The 21,235-nt window shown below is 44.7% G+C and overlaps 1 protein-coding gene across 1 annotated transcript in view; it reads right to left on the bottom strand.

The window, feature by feature from the left end:
* The window catches only part of MYRFL (myelin regulatory factor like), a 78,017-nt gene that overhangs the window by 39,744 nt on the left and 17,038 nt on the right, over positions 1-21,235 (bottom strand). The window contains exons 6-10 of the mRNA XM_060244409.1: positions 14,991-15,141; positions 11,608-11,803; positions 9,845-9,921; positions 4,852-4,962; positions 1,502-1,592 (exon numbers count right to left, since the gene is read on the bottom strand). Of these exons, the coding sequence (XP_060100392.1) occupies positions 1,502-1,592; positions 4,852-4,962; positions 9,845-9,921; positions 11,608-11,803; positions 14,991-15,141 (626 nt within the window). The remainder of the gene's footprint in view (positions 1-1,501; positions 1,593-4,851; positions 4,963-9,844; positions 9,922-11,607; positions 11,804-14,990; positions 15,142-21,235) is intronic.

The raw sequence follows: 21,235 nt of genomic DNA, 5'->3' as shown, positions 1-21,235 counted from the left end.
AGGACTAACCCTACGCCAAAGGATAAATGGACACAAATCTGACATCAGGAATTACAGAACTGAGAAACGAGTCGGAGAACACTTTAACATTCCTGAGCATTCAATGGATGACACCCAGATTTATGGTACTTCACACCTATTACATGTCTGCTTTTTATCACTCTCCACTGTTGTTACAGCCCAGTTAACAATACTAACAAATACAGACCCCAATTTGTGATACTTTTAATCTGCTAAAAACATTCCCATGACTCTTCATACCAACTCACTGCCCACTTTATCTATATTTAAAGATGACTTGCCATTCCAATTTTGTCTGATGAAGTCTGCTTACAGCATACGAAAGCTTACATTCTGAATAAAACTTAGTTGGTCTTAAAGGTACGACTTGTCTACTGCTTTGTTCTATATATGGGATAACTTTGTGATCCAGTATTCTAGTACATTGAGGTTATTCTTTATTGAATTGTACACAATCTTCTTGAGAATGAATTCTCTATGACAATGAATTTTGAGAGGTAACATTTCAATGTTCAGTGATCAAAATCCATTTATGAAGGATCCAGTGACCTAACAGGTAGCCGTGAATGTCCTTTTTCAGTTTCCTCTTTTTTCAAGAATCGTTGTGATTTTACAACCAAAGAATTTAACTGGGAAACTGTTAGAGAGCTTCTGAATGGAACAGACCCTTATCCTGCTGTAGATTCTTAGTAGGGTTTAGCATTCTTCAATTAGAAAACAAGTTATATCGTTGCAAAATAAGTTGTTTAGATTTGTTAGAAAATAAGTTATATAGTTGCAAGATCCTCAAACATATGGTGAAAATCTGTAAAGTAAGAATTGCTAATGTAATGTATGTATTAGATACATGTTTAACTTCCGGTATAATGTACTAAGGTTTTACTCATGGCAGTGAATGTTGTTGTTTTGAGATTTTATTCATGGCAGAAATAGAAAAGAACAAAGGTATTTTAATTTGTTTTGACCTTTTTCTCCAAGGGTGTCAGAACATGACACAGGGCTTAGCCTGTTTCATCCTCAGAACAGGCCTATAAGGTATGTTGAGTTGAGGGATACTGGTCAGTCCAGGAGCTTCATGGTTGAATGGAGATTTCAGGGGGACAAGTTTTGACAGGAAAAGTAGGCTAATATATATATAATAAATACATAAATATTAAAATCCTAACTCCAATTATATTTTTTAGGATACAAAATTTGTTGGGAATGTAGAAACCTGCCACTCTGAACTGGCTTCATTAAGGGTATCCTTTTGTTAATACTTTGAATTCATTTAATAGCACATTTCTAGTTCATATGCATTTTTCACGTCTGCTTTGCTGTCCCCATACTGCAGACTGAGGCTGACTTGTTTGTGGCCAAGATAAAATTTGAACCAGAACCATCCCAGATCCCAACTCATTTTCTTAGCCACAATGTTCCATCAGCCCCTCACTGGGTCAGGTTCTTTCATTCCTTTCAAATCATACTCACTTGGACCTACCCTGACAATTATCTTTTCAGAGACCTGAGCAGTCACCAAATACGACTGGTCTTGACTGACGGCGTATAATCCAACCACCAATTTGAAGTATCTAAATCAATTTATTTTAAAGTTAGAATCTTATCCCAGAGATATGTATCACAGCTCCAGTTGTAAATAAAACAATTCTATTATTTTGTACTTACTTTGAAAGCACTATATACATATTTGTTCACCCCTCATATGCACTGAAATGCTATTTTTTGTCATAAAGTAACCTTTGCTTCATTTACCGCTCTCAGTTCTCAGACTTTTTTTTAAACCAGACTTGGCTATTTATTTTATTTTATTCAATTTTTATTTTATTTATTCAATATTTAGCCCACCCTTCCTGTAGAACAGGCTCAGGGTGGGTTACATAAAAAAAAATCAACAGTAAAAAAAAAAAACAATTTAAAATACATAAAATCTAAAATTACAGAGAACAATAGGTACTAAAATGGCAAATTCTGCCTCACAGACATGGCCTATTATCCAGGTCCAGCAGGTCTTATAGCACTGGGATGGAATGAAGGGGGGAGGCCGATAACAAGTGACGTCCACTGCCTCAACTAAAAGCCTAGTGAAAGAGCTCTGTTTTACAGGCCCTGTGGAATTGAAGCAGATCTCACAGGGCTCGGATCTCCAGGGGGAGCTCATTCTACCAGGCAGGGGCCAGAGCCCTGGCCCTCATCGAGGCCAGATGGACATCTCTGGAGCCGGGTATCACCAGAAGTTGTTGGGCTGCTGATCGTAAAAACCTACAGGGCTCATACAGGGAGAGGCGGTCCCGAAGGCATGCTGGCCCCTGGCCGTATAAGGTTACTTTACATATTTAGATTTACTGCCTAATATGGATTTGTATCAGTCAGCGAATAGATGCATTCTAGGCACAGATGTGGCACAGTATATACTATGGATGTACACTTCAAAAAAATGTCTAACAATTTCAGATCACAGATAGGCACTGTTTTCATTACCCTGATTCCCCCCCCCCCAAAAAAAGAGTTGTTACTTGTTCAGGATTTGGGGGGGGGGTCCCAAAAATTTGGAGCTTTTTTTTTTTTTTTCATCTCCCTCCTTCCAGTAGTGGGAGTGAGAAGGGAGGGAGGAGAGGAATCCATTCCAGACTTACCATGCTGGCATTGTACCCACTGGAGTCTTCTCCTTGCCACCAGTGTTAGGCAAAATGAGTGTGACTGGCCTAGAATTATACAGTGAACTTCTGTAGCTGAGTAGGGATTCAAACCCTGGTCTCCCAGATCCTAGTTAAACACTCTTAACCACTGCACCACACTGGGACAGCACCACATATGGCTAGGCCTAGATCATATGGAGCCCAAGCCATGGAGCATTTTCTAAGCTCTCCCCCATATGGTCTACTTTTGCATTTTTTGCTGCTTTTCCAGCCCATTTCACTACTTTGATGCACAATTCACGTGCATCATTTGCCCATCATATAAATTACTAAATTTATATGCTATAATCTGTAAATCTGTGTATGAACACACAGAGATAACTGCAAATAAAAGTGAATCTGTTTCCTCAAAATTTATACAACTTTTTAAAAATTTATAAAATCTTTTAAGAATAACTGAAATGTACTAGTAACAAGAAATTGAACAGTGTATCCACATCATGTGGACTAGTGTTAATGCAGTATTATCAAAAGTCTTATATTTTATTTGTTTCAGTCACTGAGTAGATACTTGAGTAGACTGTCATGGTCCAGCCAGCTGCCACCACCTCAAATGAGGAGGAATCTGAAGAATAAGGCCCACAGCAACAGAATCCCCACTTGAGCAGCTGGATCCAGCAGCAGACCCAGCAGGGGAAGCATCAGGAAGTGAGAACTCTTCCCAGTCATGGCCAGGCTGCTGGATCTTCCAGGAGGAGAAAGAGATGCCATGGAGGCTAGCTTCCTTCACCCCCGCCCAATCCCCTCATGAGCTAGCAGAGTGTAGAAGAAGAGAGTGCTTAGTGGCTCATTCTACACTCAGATTTGATGAGCACTAAATCTGCACTGAATCCGCCTGCTAGAGAAATTTGCTCCTCGCTTTTTGTGGAGTTTATCATCTACATTTGCTAAAGGAAGAAAGCCTGCAGGCCCTCACCCTTCCCAGAGGCTGGAGATTCAACTCAGCTGTCTCTCGAGATTGCATGGTCATAGGTGGGGGGAGAGGGGTTGCAACGCCAATTCAGGAATGTTAATGTAAATGACAACCAAAAACCCAGAGCAAGACAGAAGTGAAGGCGATCACTTTCCGAAGCGCACTAAGTCAGGATCTTTTGTCCAGTGTAAAATCAGAGTGCCTGCTTGGTTGCTCAGCAACAGTCATTATTAGTTCCTGGAGTGGAGTCCTTGAAGAACCAGGACTGACAGGCTGATAAGTAAACTGTAAAATACCCACACCTGTAGGAGGGTGAACTCAACTGTAATTAGCAGGGCTTTTTTCCTGTAAAAAGAGTTGCCAGAACTCTCAAGAGGGAAATAAAGGAGAAACACACATGTGCCCCTCATAAATTTTTAATTTAAAAAAAAAAATTGTTTCCACAAAGAGATTCTGGAACTCTGTTCCACCATGTTTCCCCAGAAAAAAGCCCTGATAATGAGTCCTCAAGGGAAGAGTCACCTGGTCCTCAAGGGAAGAGTCAGCAAAAGGTGCAGATAAAATGAACATGCTGAGCAACGCATGGTGTGGAAGCAACCTTGCTTGCCACTGTTCTGTGTGCTGACCTGTTCAGCAAACAGAGCTCTACCCTTACCCTGCTACCTTGTACCTTATCTCTAATAATCTGTGTTTGCTCCTAAAGCCTTGGAACTGGATCCTTGGCCCTTCTATCCTGAACCTTGGACTAAATCTTTGGATATCCAATTCTGTAGCAGTTTATAGACCTTGCTCCTGTGTATTTCTGTACTTGTTGTCATTGTAGATACTGGGCAGAGCAATGTTGCCAGGCTTAGCCCTGAACTTGGCACAGACAATCCCCCAAAAGCCTGGCTCCCAAAGGTTGCTTCTCTTATCCCAATCCAGTCCTGCTCTCATGACTTTCCTTAAATTTTAATAAATGGTGCAGATGAATTTGTTTTGCTGTCAAGTTGCAAATGACTTTTGGGGCTCTTTTTGGTCTTCAAGGCAAGAGAAGTTCAGAGGTGGTTTGCCATTGCCTACCTCTGTGTAGCAACCTGGCATTCCTTGGTGGTCTCCCAACCAAATGCTGACCAGGGCTATCGCTGCTTAGCTTCCACAGTCTAATGAGATCAGGCCAGCCTGGGCTATCCCGGTCAGAGCAAGGTGAAGGGTATATTTATTCCATCAAAAACATATTACCTTTGATCAGGGTTAGGTTTTCCTTTCTTTCTCATATTATTTGCTGTTGTCTCACTAAAGTGCAGCCTTGCCAGTGTTACTTTGGTGACCTGGTCTTCCGGCAGATCAACTCTGTAAAACACAAGTGAAAAGCAATAAAGAAAATTACTGATTCTTATCTCATCCATGAGATCAGGCCCGGTGCATGGGAATAGGTAAACTAGGCAAATGCCTAGGGCGCCAGCTCCCAGCAGGGGTGGGCCCTCCCTCCCCACTTGCATGGTCCCGAGCCTTGTCACTTCCGTCTGCAGTGCTCGCCGAACTCTGCGAGTGCTGCAGAGGGAAACTGACCAGCGTTTTTTCTTGGCTTTAAGGGGTCAGGAGAACTATCCAACTTCTTAAAGCCAAGAAAAAACAGGGCTTTCCCTCTGCAGCACCTGCCGAACTCAGGGAGCGCTGCAGAGGGAAACTGACCAGAGTTAGGTCAAACAAGAGGAGTTTTCATAACAAGGCCATTGCTCTGGAACAGTCAGCTGGAAGAGTTATGGAAGGCACATTCTTTTGCAGGGTATGGCACAGGGCACTGAGGGCTGTGGCTGGTTGGTTACAGTTAAAGTTGAATCCATTGAAGACAGAGGTCCTGTACCTAAACTGCGGGAGTTTAGATATGGGAAATTGGCTTCTGATCTTGGGTGGGGCATCATTGACCCCGAAGCCCAGGGTTCAGAGTCTAGGTGTGACGCTGGATGCCTCACTATCGATGGAGGCCCAGGTGACAGCAGTTGCCAAAGCAGCCTTTTTTCATCTTTTGCAGGTTCAGCAACTTGTTACACAGGGTCGCTGCCTACACCTGGAGAAGCTCCCCAATAAGAGATGGAGACTCCCAGTCTTTCACTATGAACCATGATTCATTGCAAAAAGCAGGCCAAGAGAGAAGCCATGCTGGAATGCAGATGCAGCATGCAGACAGAGTGTGGTTCAGTAGAACAGCAGCAACCCCGAGCTAAGTTTCCTTACCTCCTACTCTGCAATGGAACATGTAGAACAAAAGAGTTCTCAGGTAAAGTATTGCTCATGTCTTAATCTCTGGCTAGCAGCTAATCTTTCTTACCTTCCTGCTACAACTCAGCATCTTTTGTTTATCGCCATGCTAATACAGACCCTGTTACCCAAATCTTTTGTTTTCATTCCTGAGTCCTCAGAGTATTGAGACCAAATTGATATCTAACATTAAGCCTATCATGGCCCTTCCTGGCAAACATTAAGGGTAATTCTTGTCCTTTTGTCTTAAACTGGGAATCTCTTAATCTCACCCTGGAAAGCCCATCTCCTGGCTTCATTCTATGAGCAAATAGAACATTACACTTTTTGTCTAACATCTGGGAGAACTAAGACCTTGCTTTTGTCAAGATCTCAAAAAAAAAACCCATTATTGTTTAAACCACTTTGCACACCCAGACATCCCTTTAGGTTATGTTTTTGCCTAGTTAAGGAGACACTCTGGACATGCTCAGTGTGTCTTGTTCTGCCAGAGACTTGCACCCCCAAACTCTGCTTGGGTCACTTCCATACTCACCTCCTCTGCTTCATGGATCCCTGGACCACACCTAGAAAGGTAAATATCACCTCTGCAAGAATTCCTAAAAATCTTTATACCTCACCCCTGATTTCCTAGCCTCTTGATTGTATGTATTTTGATTGCTTATGTGTGATTGTATTTTTACATATTCTTCTAAGTAAACGTTTTAAAAACTATTTTAACTTTGGAATCTTCCTTCTGATACTGGACCTTGGTATTATTGAGAAAAGATCAGCTCCTAAGGTCCACCAGGATCATCCTCTGCTAATTCCCCCCAGTAAAAAGAGGAGACCCCCCCCCCAGCATTTTTGCTAACAAACTAGTCTCTTATCTCTCTACCCATGAGTTGTCAACAGTGATCTATACAATGGTCACTTTCAGATTAGACTACTGTAACTCGCTATATGTGGGTCTACTAGGCTTCCCAAACCTCCCGCCCTGGCGGGGGACCCCTGGATTAGCAGCCTCCTCCCCCGCTATCCAAAAGTCTGGAAGCGGGAGGCTGGGCAGCTGCAATCGCAGGCGGCTCTTTTGTCTGCAGCGCTACGGGCATGTCCACTCCCTCCTGCCGCTGCAGCCACGCTGCCGGGCCTGAAGAAGCCGCATCCCCGCTCCCTCCGCTGGGTCTCCCGCAGGCAGGCAGGCAAGACAGGCTGGCCTTCCCAACCTAGCTGTGTCCGGCTCAGATAGCGAGCGAAGAAGTGGGCCGTGGGAAAAGGGGGCAGAGAGACACATCGACTGTGCTCCTCCTGCTGCTTCTGCTGTCTCACCTCGGCTCTTTATGCAGCCAGCACCGGCACGCAAGAGGGGCTTGTCCCAGGGCGCCCCCCATGGCACAGGCCTGCCAGCGCCCCCCACGCACCCGCCTGCGCTCTCCTCCCGCCACCCCCCAAGTCCGGGGGCTGGGGCGCACGGCAGCCTGGCTGCTAGTGGCGGCGGCGACCCTTCAGATCTGGGGAGAGGGAATATGGCTTCTCCTTCCGGTACAGCATGTTAAATAAACCATTTCGGGAGGAGAGGAGCTGAGCGAGGGAGAGAGAGAGAAAGCAGGAGCGGGCAGCTGGCTGGCTGAGTGTCTGCGTGGGGAGGGACTGGGGGACTCAGAGGTGGGCTGGTGGCGGGTGAGAAAAAAGTGCGAGGGGTTGGTGCGTAACCGCTGTGCTACTCTGGCTGTCCATCGACCTTAACCACATGGAGGGGGGAGCGAGAGGCCCCGGGAAATGTGAAAAGTAGGGTTGCCAGGTCTGTATTGGAAAAAACCTGGAGCCTTTGGGGGTGGAGCCAGAAGAAAGCGGGGTTTGAGAAGAAGAGGGGCCTCAGCATAGTACAGCGTCATCGAGTCCACCCTTCAGAGCAGCCGTTTTCTCCTGGGGGGCTGATCTCTGCCAGCTGGAGGTCAGTTGTGAAAGCAGGAGATCTCCAGGCCCCACCTGGGGACTGGCAACCCTGCTAGGTTCCACACCCTAAATCTCCAGGTAGTTCTCAACCCAGAGCTGCCAGCTCTGCCAACTTCCCAGAGTTCTTGGGAGGCTGAAGAGGGAGGGGAGAGCCATCTGTTCTCGGAAGAAAAGCATGATTTAAAAGATATATATAAAACGGAGAAGATATATGGAACGAATCAGAGTGCCTCAAGATGCCTGATGCATTTTAGGTAGGGTTGCCAATCCCCAGGTGGGGGTAGGGGATCCCCCTGTTTGGAGGCCCTCCTCTGCTTCAGGGTCGTCAGAAAGCGGGGAGAGGGGAGGTAAATGTCTGCTGGGAACTCATGATCCCCTATGGAGATTTATTCCCATAGAAAATCATGGAGAATTGATCCGTGGGTATTTGGGGCTCTGGGGGGGCTGATTTTTGGGGTAGAGGCACCAAAGTTTCAGTATAGCATCTAGTGCCTCTCCCCAAAATACCCCCCAAGTTTCATAACGATTGGGCCAGGGGGTCCAATTCTATGAGCCCCCAAAAAAGGTGCCCCTATCCTTCATTATTTCCTATGGAAAGAAGGCATTGAAAAGGTGCGCCGTTCCTTTAAATGTGATGGCCCGAACTCCCTTTGGAGTTCAATTATGCTTGTCACAGCCTTGATCTTGGCTCTACCCCTAATGTCTCCTGGCTCCACCCCCAAAGTCTCCTGGCTCCACCTCCAAAGTCCCCAGATATTTCTTGAATTGGACTTGGCAACCCTAGGGCCTACCCTTGTACCTGATCCAGAGCCTTCAGCTAGTTCAAAATGTGGCAGTGTGCCTGCTGTCTGTGATGTCTCTGCAGGCACACATTCAACTGGTGCTGTGAAGATTGCACTGGCTGCTGATAGAGTTCCAGATCCATTTTAAGGCCCTGAGTAGCCAGGGAGCAACATACCTGTGGGACTGCCTCTCCTTTTATTTACCCTGAAGGGCGTTATGATTGGCCAATCAACATTTACTGGTAATTCCCAGTCCAAAGACATCTGACTAGCCTCAACCAAGGCCCTGGCCCCCAATCTGATGGAATGAGCTCCCCATACAGATCAGGGTCCTGTGGGACTTGTTACAGTTCTACAGGGCCTGTAAAACAGCTTTTCCACCAGGCTTTTAGTTGAAGCAGCAGATATGATTGGCCCCTCCTGTTCAATTTCCTGCCCCCATTGCTTTGAAGTTTGGTAAACATTTTGATTGAGCAGACACAGTCTTGTCTGAAAATATACCCATGCATGAACCACCACAAATTGCTTGAAAGTTTGTGGAAAGTTCATGCTGATTGACCTGCTACAAACTTCAATTTGCAGACCATGAATTGGCCAAAATTCATCACGAACTTTAGTTTGTAAGCCAGTTCATACACATCCCTAATCCAAACGAAGAACAAATGTTCCCTCTCTATTAGCAATGGTATTGCCCAATAGAGTAGGAAATGTTGATGACACACATTCTTCGATGTTTGGGGCTGCCTTGTAGAAGCTTACTTTATAACGTATGACTGTAATTAAATTTCAATGGGTTATCAGTACTCTGAGGAAGCAAGCATCATAGGAATTGATGGCAATCTAACAAGCAAACTCTGCATTGGGTTATGGGCATTACCAGAAATATTTTAGATCAGACATCTACACTGATAGCTTCATCAGTCACACGCTTTAACTCAGCCTCTTCATACCACTATGGTGAAGGATTCAGTTACTTTTCAGTCACAAATTAGTGGAAGGCCTAATGTCTATTTCATGACCTGATATTAACAAAAAAATAATAATAAAATGACTCACTGGTTGGTTAAGAGGAAATTGGGGCCACAGGACATTAAAGAGCACAATGGCAATGCTACAGAGCCCTTCTCCTAAGCAATGTCTAGTTTGGCAATTAACAACAGGACTAAGGAAGCCATTGTTAGCTTTCTAAATGAAGAACGGAATCTCAGATCAAATATTGCACTTTTAAAGAATGTTATAGTGTTTCCCCCACTTACTTAAATAGATAGAAAGGTCTTTTAGTTCGGTCAGACTGAGATTGTTCAACTACAATCGCTTGATTGGGTGCTTCCATCTGCAATAAAGAAAAAATAAGCAAGAGACTTGTGACATAATTTAAGAATGTTGTCAAGAATATTTAAAAACAATATAGTTTTCTGAGGACATCAGCCTATTACAGTATGATGGATGCATATGCAAATTTTAGGTCATATGCAGAACCATATCTGATAGAATTTGGAGTTTGACTGACATAATGGGACATTTCCACCTTCTCCTTGTTTCAGCCTCTTGAATCCACCCCTCAAGTCTTTTCTGAGGTTTAGGAAAGGTGTTCCTCTGGAACACAATGAGATGCAAAATGGGAGCCTGCATCTGGAAGGAAAAACTGGCAGGAATCAGACCTCCCTGTGAATGATCAGAAATGCCTGCCATTTGCAGAAGGAGTTCTCTAAATTTCACCCATAGTTTATATTTTACTAGGCTGACTTGACTCTGTATATTTTCTGGCAGGTGGAATTGGGCAGTATGGAACAAAGTATCGATGTAAAAACTACCAAATATCTATTACATTTGCATCCCATATTTCCTCATAGAAGACCAAGACAGCTTATATAGGAATTATCCCTTTTTATCATCACAACTACCTTATGAAACTGGTTTAGCAAAAGATAATGGTCCTGTACTCCACTCTAACTCCATATTAGATATTAAGAGGTCACAATAGAAACAGAGGGGCTCAAAGTCTTTCAAAGATTATATATAAACCCATCAAATGGAATCTTGGGGATCATAAAAGAAGTTCCTCTTGTTCAGCAGAGTTTTCCCACCACCTCCACTTCCATCTGCAGATGTCTGACAGTATTTTAATAACTAAAGAAACTAAAATTATTCCAGGGAGAGGCTGCCAATGGAAAGCTGAAGATGGGGGAGGGGACAGAAAAAGGTAGGTTGGCTGGGGGTGGAAAGGAGAGAAGGAATCAGGAAAAAGAGAGAGGCTATGGGGACTTTCAGGGAAGGGGAAGAGGAAATAGTGGGGGAAAGAAAAAGTCCTTGAGGGTCCCTTTCATGTATGTTCTATTTGTCAATTCATCTGTGAAGGCAGGTCCAGAGTGCTATAAAGGCAGGACAGAGTGTTATGAACCCAATTTGTGTGTTATGTTTGTCTGCTCCCATAACTGAAGGTGTGGAGAAATAATAACCAAAATCATTTGGACTTTCGACTGGGGACTAGAAGACCAAGGAAAAATGTGGGAGGGTAACATCCACTAGAACACATGACAGAGCTGGTTTTTCTTTGCCATGGAGCAAAGTAATCTTCTTAGTGGAATAGGATCATAAAAATAGGATAAATCCATTGAATGAGCAAGTCACTGTTCCTTGTAATTACCTTGAATTGGGGCAATGGTTAAACCATTATATCAAACCATTACAATGGGATGTGGCTGTAGTTCAGTGGCACAACAGCTGCTTTGTGTAAAGCAGGTCCTAAGTTCAATTTCCCAGTATCTCCAGTTGAAAGGATCAAGTACTGGGTGATGTAAAAGACCTACACCTGAGACCTTGGAGGGCCACTAACAGCTGACCCAGTTAGATCAATGGTCTATCTCAGTATAAGGCAGCTTTGTGTGTTCATGAATAGAAACCAGTACTTTGGAAACAGCAGATGGACTTGGTGCCCATCTCTTTGGTACTAAGGGGCTAGCCACTATAACTATTGAGAAGCAATATACTTAGAAATATGAAAAGATGATTCACTTGCCTTAATTCCAAAAGCCTTCAAGTAAAAGCTTTCTATAGGTTTCAGCCCCAACCTGGTTTTGATATATCTGGGATTTCCAACAACACGAATGTAGACTGTTATCTGAAAATGGTTTTTCTTCTGACAAACAAAAGTATCATCTGCTGCTGAAAAATTAAATCCTTTGTTTGCAACAATGTGATATCCAACATCTGGGCTATAAAAACAGAAATATTTTTTAAAGTAAGTGGAATAATATGCCAGTAAAATCAATAGGTCACATCATTAACTTTTGAGATGCAAACGTATCTTTACATTGGCTTTTAATACCACTCCAAAATGGGTATGTATTTATGTAAGCCTTGAAAATCCTCACAAAAAAGTTCAGAGTCACTTTTCATGCTATTATTTCAAGGAAGTCTTTTCCACCTTCCTGATCTATTAAGAAGTAGAAAAGATCCCAGGCCCTTTGCAATGCCTCCCTGCAACAGAAAAATGCAGAACAGGATTATCGCAGCCAATAGCAAGCTGCTCCATTTACTAAAGATGATCAACAACATGGTCTTGAGAGGCTGCTGAATGGCTGCTTCACTGAGACATAACCATGAAGCGGTAATGTTCCCTCATGTCTCTGGAGGAGTTGTAACTAGCTGCAACCACAGTGAAAAACAATGTTATATGAAAACATTTTATAGACACTTCATACAATGTGGACTGAAGTCATGAGTCACCCAAGAAGGGCATGCATTGCAGAGAGTCACAGACTCCAATGAGCTCCCCATAGCATGTTGTTGCCAGATATCTAACTACTGTTCTACCACTTACATTTGCAAGTTCTGAACATTACAGTTTGGGCCTAAAATGCATTTAACCATGCAAATATTTCCCTGTACACAAGGTGGTATTGGATTTGCAACTTCCCCCAAAGCAACTAGAACTAGCCATCCTAGATGATAAGGTATTTCTGAAACTGAGGAGAGTCTCAAAAGGGGATTGCTGCTGAAAACTAAGGTGAAAAAAACATTTCATTGGGTATATGCAAGACAGGTTCAAACTCAAAAGAGTTATTTGGCTCCCAGATTCTGGGCTGGAAGAAACCAACAAATACTTTCTGCTAAGGCAGGACAGTCTTCTTACAACAGAGGGTGTCATTTCCATAGGAGGAAAGCTTCCTATTTAGCAAAAGGGCGTCTCTGGAGCAGGCCCCTTGAGTTTGTGGTACGTAATATGAAGTAATTTAGCCCTGAGCACTATGAGCATACATCAAGACATCCTTCAGTCTACCAATGCAACATAGAAGAATGTTTTATGGTTGTTGTTTTTATTTCTGCTTGTTCCAAAGCAGATGTGATGGTTGTTCACCACTTTATTTATGACACACCACTGTCTTTTTCTCAAGACATGCCTTTATATCATTAGATTCAGGGACATTACTCAGAAATAACTGCTGCCTTGCAGAAACAGGGAGTCCCAGCCACACAGTTTCACTAACTTTCTTAAATCATTCACATATTCCTGCATTTCTTTTGAGAACTGGAATGCTGTTAATCAGAAATACCATCCACACTGTTGTTTATTTGATCACTCATTATGAGATGAAGGAGCAAAAATTGCCAGATTCCCTTTCAGCTCTTCAGTCTCTGAAGTTATTTCAACAAATATGTGGTTTGACTAATCTGAGAGGTTATAATTCAAGAATGAGGGTATATTTGAAATTCAGACAGGCGTAAAACCAAGAATGAGACATAAAATGCATTTGTTTCACTTATTTTCTCCTGTTCTACAGGAGGGCAAAGATGTCACAGATCTTGAAAAAAGCAATGAATTAGCTAGCCAGACAATAATGCCTCTCCTTGCATGTAAGTAATACATCATTCCAAAAGCTGTAGTGCAGGATACTGAGTCTTCATTAGATAGAGGGCCATTTTGTTAAGTTAACAATGATCTCTTGTCACATGACACTATGGAAACTTTCATTCCACGCTGGCGATAAAAGGTAGTTCTTTTGATTCATCCTTTCTCTTGGCCATTAAAGGTTAGAAGGGTTTAATGTATGGATTTTAAGAAAGATTTATATCAGCTTTATTCTTCAACGGAAAGTGGAAAAAAGAGCAAAAGGTTCCTTTGAGACTCACTTTTTCACTAACTTTTAGCACACAGAGAGAACTGGTTCATAACTGGAAGCTCATTCATTCCTGAATTTGTAAGAGCTTGATGAAAAGGATATCAGATTTCCAAAAGATAAAAATTTCCAAAAGACAAAAACCCCAAGGCTTTAAGAATTTGTACTTTAAAGGTTTCTATATAGACTGGGATGATCACTTTTTAAAATATTTGTAATCCTGCTTATTAATGAGATGCAACAAAGCCTCCATATACTATGAATTCCAAAGATACAGATTACATTATAATTTATTTTTAAATGATTTGTTTCATATCTAATAATGTTGGTCTCCAGTATTCTTGCTATAGTATGTTCAGATTATTGTTCATAAAAAGCATTTAAAAAGGGAAACAGAACCAAAAAAGAATTGCAAGTCACCTTTTTGTTTAAAAGTGGGGGGAAAACCCTTGGGATAATATATCTCCAATAAAATACTTCATTCATAAAATGGGATATTAATATAAGAAACAACACTGGCAACCAACATTTAACAATGGGTACATTAAAAGTAATTCAGTTTGGTGATGCTGACAGGATGCAGTATTAAGGGGCAGACAAAACTGTACTACAGAATCATCACTAAAAGCACACAAATCTTTATGGGCCCCTTAGATATCTGATCATGAACCTATAGCTGAAGAATTATAGCAGACTTGGAATATGCAAAGTAGTCAAATTCAGAACACAAAGGGCAAGAAATGTTGTACAATGTTAAACAAACTTACTTAGACGTAAGATTAAAATTAAATACTGAGAGAGAGAGACGCAGACAGACAGACTGCTCTCTGCAATTATTGGATATCTGGTAAACTCCTTAAACTGAGGTATTGGAGATGTAAGCAGCCAAGAGCAAAGTGGACATATATTTTATGGGTATGCCCAGCTGTCATGCCATTTCAGTTAGAAATTACTAGAAACATTAATTTTTGTTTGGGGGGGTCTCCCACCCCCACCCTCAGTTACCCAGCTTCAATCTGGTGCGCAATGGGAAGAAAATTACAGGGGGAGGATGGTCTTCAACAAACCCAGGGGGAAGTATCTTTCTGGGAGTGTTATGAATTTCTGATCTCTGTCTGTTCTAAATTCCAGAATAACCAAAGAAGTGTAGGGAAGAGAGCCATAACAGTCTAACTGCTTTGAATCTGTAGAACAGACATGTACTCCATCTTGTGCTTGAGAAAGTAGATTGTTTTTGTGCCCTATCATACCACCTGAGATCAGAATGAAGAGGAATACTTACAGTTTTTCATAATTGTGGTTTAAAAGGCTGTTCCAGGGAGACATTCGATACGGTTGCCATGCTAGGGATTGATAGCATTTCTCAGCAGATGCTGCATTCTGGCCATCGCTGTCATGTTCTTGCATGGTGGGAGAAGAGTCCTTAATTATCACTACAAAGACACCAGTTCACTTGTCAAATGGGTGATTTGATATTCTTTGATATGGGAATGAGTCTGGGTGGTGGCATAATGCTACCCCATGGCACACTGCACCACACAAGACATCATTGTACATGAGTACAGAGTAAGAGCTGCAGCTAACAGAACATAATAGCACTGCATAATTGTGAAATTACCTTCGTTCATGAAGTTTTAGTGGGGAATCCAGATGATATTGCTGGCAACCAGCTACATTCTACTGTTTCCCCTCCATCTTTTTTCAGAAAAACTTTGTGCTGATTTTTTAACATAACACACAATTACAGATCTGAGTTTCCAGAGTGGGCAGTCAAAGGTTTCTCAGGGCTACTGTCCCTTAATATTTTCCCCTGTTTCCTTCTGATTTGAACTTACCATATTTTTCGCACCATAAGGCGCTCCGGAGGATAGGACGCACCTTCCTCCTGGGGGGCAATCCGCTGCCTCTGCCTCCGATCCGGCGCTTCCCCCGCGCCTGCTTGCCTGGCTCCATCTTCTTTAGGCAAGCGCTGGGATCGCTCCATGTGGCCCCAGCGCTTCGCAAGTGCCGGCTGCGGAGGGGGCAGGTGCTTCCTCCTTGCCTGTGTGCCTGGCTTCAGCTGTGATGTTTAAAGCAAGCGCTGGGATCGCTCCCTCCCCACTCCAATCCCAGCGCTTGCTTTAAACATCACAGCTGAAGCCAGGCACACAGGCAAGGAGGAAGCACGCTGCCCTCTCCACAGTCGGCGCACGCAAAGCGCTGTGTTTGCGGAGGAGGTGGGTGCTTCCTCCTTGCCTGTGTGCCTGGCTTCAGCTGTGATGTTTAAAGCAAGCACTGGGATCGGAGGGCGGAGGGAGCGATCCCAGCGCTTGCTTTAAACATCACAGCTGAAGCTAGGCACACAGGCAAGGAGGAAGCACGCTGCCCCCTCCGCAGCCGGTGCTTGCGAAGCGCTGGGTTTGCGGTGGGGCCACGTGGAGCGATCCCAGCGCTTGCCTGAAGAAGATGGAGCCAGGCAGGCAGGCGCGGGGGAAGCGCCGGATCAGAGGAAGAGGCAGATCGCCCCCCCCCGGAAGGTACGTACCTTCGGACCATAAGACGCACACACTTTTTCCCCCACTTTTTTGGGGGGGGGGGGAAGTGCATCTTATGGTCCGAAAAATACGGTAATTACTTTCTATTCTCTTGTACCTGCCAGCCATAACGTTCGTGAATCAGTTGTTAATCATCAGCTCTTGTCTTTCAGGGAGGAGACTTAAGCACTGCTTTTCACTTTACAGTCAAAGCTACTCTCATTTTCATGATCATTATAGTGCTATTGCAAAATTGACAACAACAAAATAATAAACAATCAGTTTGACTGCACAGTGCTTAAAATACTCACTCCACTGAAACAAGGGCAAAAATTTACCATTATTTCAGGAATGCCACAGCCACAGGAAGTAACTCATCAGGCTGTGAATAAAGGAAAATGGAAGAAGCTGCAGAATTTTTGCTGAATGGTACTTCTAAGTAAACACAGTGCATAGCTGGATATTTATAAAGAATAGTTTCTGACTGGAAAAGGATTGTCTTAGCAACATTAAAGTGTCCCAGTATGAAAGCAATCTAACAGTGGGTCTTATGCAGTGGGTCTACAGTCTACGTACATTGATTTCATTGGGCTTAGATGGGTGTAATTGTGCATAGGATTGCACTATAAGAGTATTTTATTGTTTGATACTAACAGCAGTGCATTTGGGCCTGTTGCATTGTTTTTGTATCCTATATAAATGCTGGTGATTAAGGAGAGAATATAGAGTAATAAGATAACAGACCTATGAATGTGTATATAAGCAATCCTTGAGGCATAGCAACATGTGGTCTGAAACATGAGCTTGGGCTGAGTACCCCCTTGTTTTGTTTGAAGGGCATCTCTGATTCAAATGCAGCGCTTCTAAATGTGTGAAACAATCAATAAAGGCCCTTGTCACATTACATCTTAAAGCCACACACATATCCCCATTTATCCTATCCACATCAAAAGCTCTCCATGCCAGTGTAGAAACTGATGATTGGCTGTTATATTTTGCTGTTTCTCAGATACAGAGAGAGAAAGAGAGGCTCCTTTTCTTTAGATGAGGAACTAATGCACAATTACTAAATCTCGTTTTACACTCCAAAGAACTCAGGGCATATTGCTATGAAATAGGTCAATGTTCCAAAGTAACTCTAGCTACAATGACTGTGATACTTTACTGAGGGTGAAAGTTCTAAGTAACCCAAAATGAGCACACTCAGGAGGCCTGTGCAGAAGGTGTCCTTCAGCTGCAGGGCTGCAAGGCTTTGAATAGCCTGTGGGTAACGTTGTATGGCAGTAAGAGTAGAACACTGCAGTGTAATTGCAGCTGAAAAGTGCAGCGCCGAGGGCAAACACTGAAACTTTTTATACATTCATAAATGAATTCCCTTCCCCAGTCTTGCACCCCTGTGGTGTCTTTGACACCAACATAGGGCACAAAGATCTGACTCACCAACATTCCCAAAAAACAGACGTTAAAATCATGCATACTGCTGATCATTCCAAAACACCATCAGTATTCAAGGAGCTGCATGGATTTTTCAAAGTTGTCAGGTCGCAGCTGAAGATGCTGACTCTTATTATTTTGGCTTTGTATAGTCTCAGGGACCACCTCCTCTCCTGGGTAGCACTGGGACTTAGAAGGGTAGCCAGGTGTTTGACTGTCTCTGGGCCAAATTAAATGTTACAAACACAGCTGTGTGTAAGGTTAACCAGGCAGCTGCTTCTTGGCAGCAAAGCATCCTTGGAAGTGTGGCATGCAGTTGTAGAGGGAGCAGAAGGAGAGATTAATCTTTTCCCTGTTTCCAACCCATACCTCCAGGCAATCTGGGCAAGGTGGGCGTATGTAGATGTTGAACAACATTGGGGAGAGCACCGCCCCCTGAGGCAGCCCACAGTCAAGCGCGTGCCTCCAGGACAGTTCACCCCCAATTGCCACCCTTTGTCCCCAACCATTAAGGTAATTAATTCTGATGGCTCCTTAATTGCCAGCCGAATTGGCAAACTGCTACTATATTGACCTTTTAACTCTATTGCAGAGTTTTCTGGATGACGCTTCCGTCCTAGATCCTCACCAGTCCGGCTTCCGCCTGGGTCATGGGACAGAGACAGTGCTGGTCACCTTGGTGAATGATCTCCAGAGGCATCTGGATCAAAGTGGCATGGCAGTGCTGATGTTGTTGGATCTATCAGCTGTGTTCAATACAGTTGACCATCAGTTACTGACCCACCGCCTCACTGACGCAGGGATTCAGGGGCTGGCCTTACAATGGCTTTCCTCCTTCCTTGATGGATGGGGACAAAGGGTGGCAATTGGGGGAGAGTTGTCCCAGAGGCACTCACTAGATTGTAGGGTGCCACAAGGCACAGTGCTCTCTCCGATGATATTTAACATCTACATGCGCCCCCTTGCCCAGATTGCCCAGAGATATGGGCTTGGGTGTCATCAATATGCGGATGACACCCAGCTCTATCTACTAATGGACTATCGGCCTGACTGTGTCCCAAAAAATCTGGACATAGCATTGTAAGCCATGGCAGGTTGGTTCAGGCTGAGTAGGTTGAAGCTGAATCCAGTGAAGCAGAGGTCCTTTGCCTGGGTCGTGGCAGTCTGGGAAGGGAAATTCCCCTTCCAGCTTTTGACGGTGAGCCATTGAAAGTGGCACACAAGGTCAAGAGCTTGGGGGTTCTACTGGAGCCTTCTTTGTCAATGGAGGCCCAGATAGCAGCCACTGTCAATCTGCTTTTTTCCATCATAGGTGGGTGAGGCAGTTGGCCCCCTTCCTAGAGTGTCACGACTTGGCAACAGTGATACATGCAACGATCACCTCAAGATTGGATTACTGTAATGCCCTCTACATGGGGCTGCCCTTGTGCCGAACCCGGAAGTTGTAGCTGGTGCAGAATGTGGCGGCCAAGCTGTTACTAGGGCTCCCGAAGTGGGAGCACATACAGCCAGGACTGTGCGAGCTGCACTGGCTGCCAGTTGTATACCGGATTCATTACAAAGTGCTGGTCATTACCTTTAAAGCCTTATATGGCCAAGGACCTGCCTACCTTAGGAACCGTCTCTCCCCATATGTGCCCCAGAGAGTACTGAGATCAGGTGCACAAAATTGATTGACAATCCCTGGGCCGAAGGAGGCCAAACAGAAGAGCACATGAGAAAGAGCCTTTTCGATCGCAGCTGCACACTGGTGGAACCAACTACCAGATGAAGTGCAGGCCCTGCAGAGTCTTGATCAATTCCATAGGGCCTGTAGGGTTACACTTTTTCAAATGGCCTTCGCTTAAATGTGGATTTAGTCTACTTTATCCGGCCATCATAAACTACTGAGGAGAACATCTAGAATACAGCACGGTAAATGTTAGTTTTAATTGTAATTTTGATGGTTTTAATTAGTAAATTATATATATCGCATTGAAATAATGTTTTTATATTGTAATTTGTCAATTTTATATGTTGTGAGCTGCCCAGAGCCTGCTTCGGTGGGGAGGGCAGGATATAAATAAAATATATTATTACTGTTGTTGTTGTTGTTGTTGTTATTATTATTATTATTATATGTTCTGGAGGTAGAGTGTCTTAAGGACACTTTGCTACTTTATGTCACGAGCTGGGGCCAGGCCAGGCGAAGTCCAGGGGCAGTCCAAGGTCTGTAACCGGTGAGCAAGAGTGTCCAAGGTGCCAAAGCCAAATCGTTGTCCAGGTATCGTAGGTCAGAGGTTCAGAAGCCATAGTCAGGGGGTCCAGAAGTCAAGCCAAGGTCAGGAGGTCCAAAGTCAAAAGCCGAAGTGGATGCTAGGACGTCAGGTAGATGACTAGTTGCTTCCACAAAGCCTCCTCCCAAAGCCTACAGCTATATAGCCCTCTGCTGGCTGTTGCCCATTTGGGCTAATTGCTGGCTCAGAGAGGCAGCCAGGATCCTGTTGCAACTCAAGCATCCTTGCTCTTAGAAGGGCCAGAATCCTCTCAAAACTCAGGGCTCAGGGAGCGTCTTGCTTGTGAGCGTGCCGCCCTCCTCCGATCCCTGAGGTCCTGACGGAGGCGGTCACGCACACGCGCCACCCGAGAGGGCGAGGCAGGGGGGCTGGGATCTTCTCCAGCAGGAGGCAGGGGCACTGGTGCAGGTGGCAGGGGCACAGTTTCTGCTGCAGGCTCAACTTCCTCTACAGGGTCCCCAGCACCCATGACACTATCCCCCCCCCAGGGCCCCCCTCCGTCGAGGGGCCTGGGAGGTCGGGGTGGTCGTTGTGGAACCGTTGCACCAAGTCTGGGGCATGAAGATTGTCCACGGGCTCCCAAGACCGGTCTTCTGGGCCGTATCCCTCCCAGTCCACAAGGTACTGGAGGCCCCCACGATGGTACCGGGAGTCCAGGATCTGGCGCACCTCGTATTCTTCTTCATCATCCACCAACACTGGTGGTGGTGGCGGTGGAGAAGGAGGCCGAGCTGGGTCAGGGCGTGCAGCTGGAACAAGGAGGGAGCGATGGAACACGGGGTGAATGCGGAGGTGGGGTGGCAACTGGAGCCTGAAGGCGACGGGGTTTATTTGTTCTAAGACAGGGTAGGGTCCAATGAACCGCGCATCCAGCTTGTGAGACCGACCAGGCCGGCGCAGGTAGCGAGTTGAGAGCCACGCCTGATCCCCCGGCTGGATTGGGGGGCCTTCCTGCCTCTTCCGGTCCGCAGCTAGTTTATAGGCTTCCTTGGCCCGCTGTAGCTGCTCTCGGAGCAAGTCTTGGCTGGCGCGGAGTTCTTGCAGGTAGGCCTCAACGGCGGGGACATTCGTGGGTGGCAGGATCGCCGGGAAGAACCGAGGGTGGTACCCGTAGGTTGCAGCAAACGGGGTCATTTGGGTGGAGGAATGGACCGCGTTGTTGTATGCAAATTCCGCTAGAGGCAACAGAGTGGTCCAGTCATCCTGCTGGTAGCAGGTGTAACAGCAGAGATATTGCTCTAGCGTGGCATTGGTGCGCTCTGTCTGACCATCTGTCTGTGGGTGGTAAGCTGAGGACAGGTGCA

The sequence above is a fragment of the Heteronotia binoei genome, chromosome 8, assembly GCF_032191835.1.
Source record: "Heteronotia binoei isolate CCM8104 ecotype False Entrance Well chromosome 8, APGP_CSIRO_Hbin_v1, whole genome shotgun sequence".
Lineage (NCBI taxonomy): Eukaryota > Metazoa > Chordata > Lepidosauria > Squamata > Gekkonidae > Heteronotia > Heteronotia binoei.
Note: the sequence above shows the minus strand (reverse complement) of the source record. Positions and strands in the feature narration are given on the sequence as shown.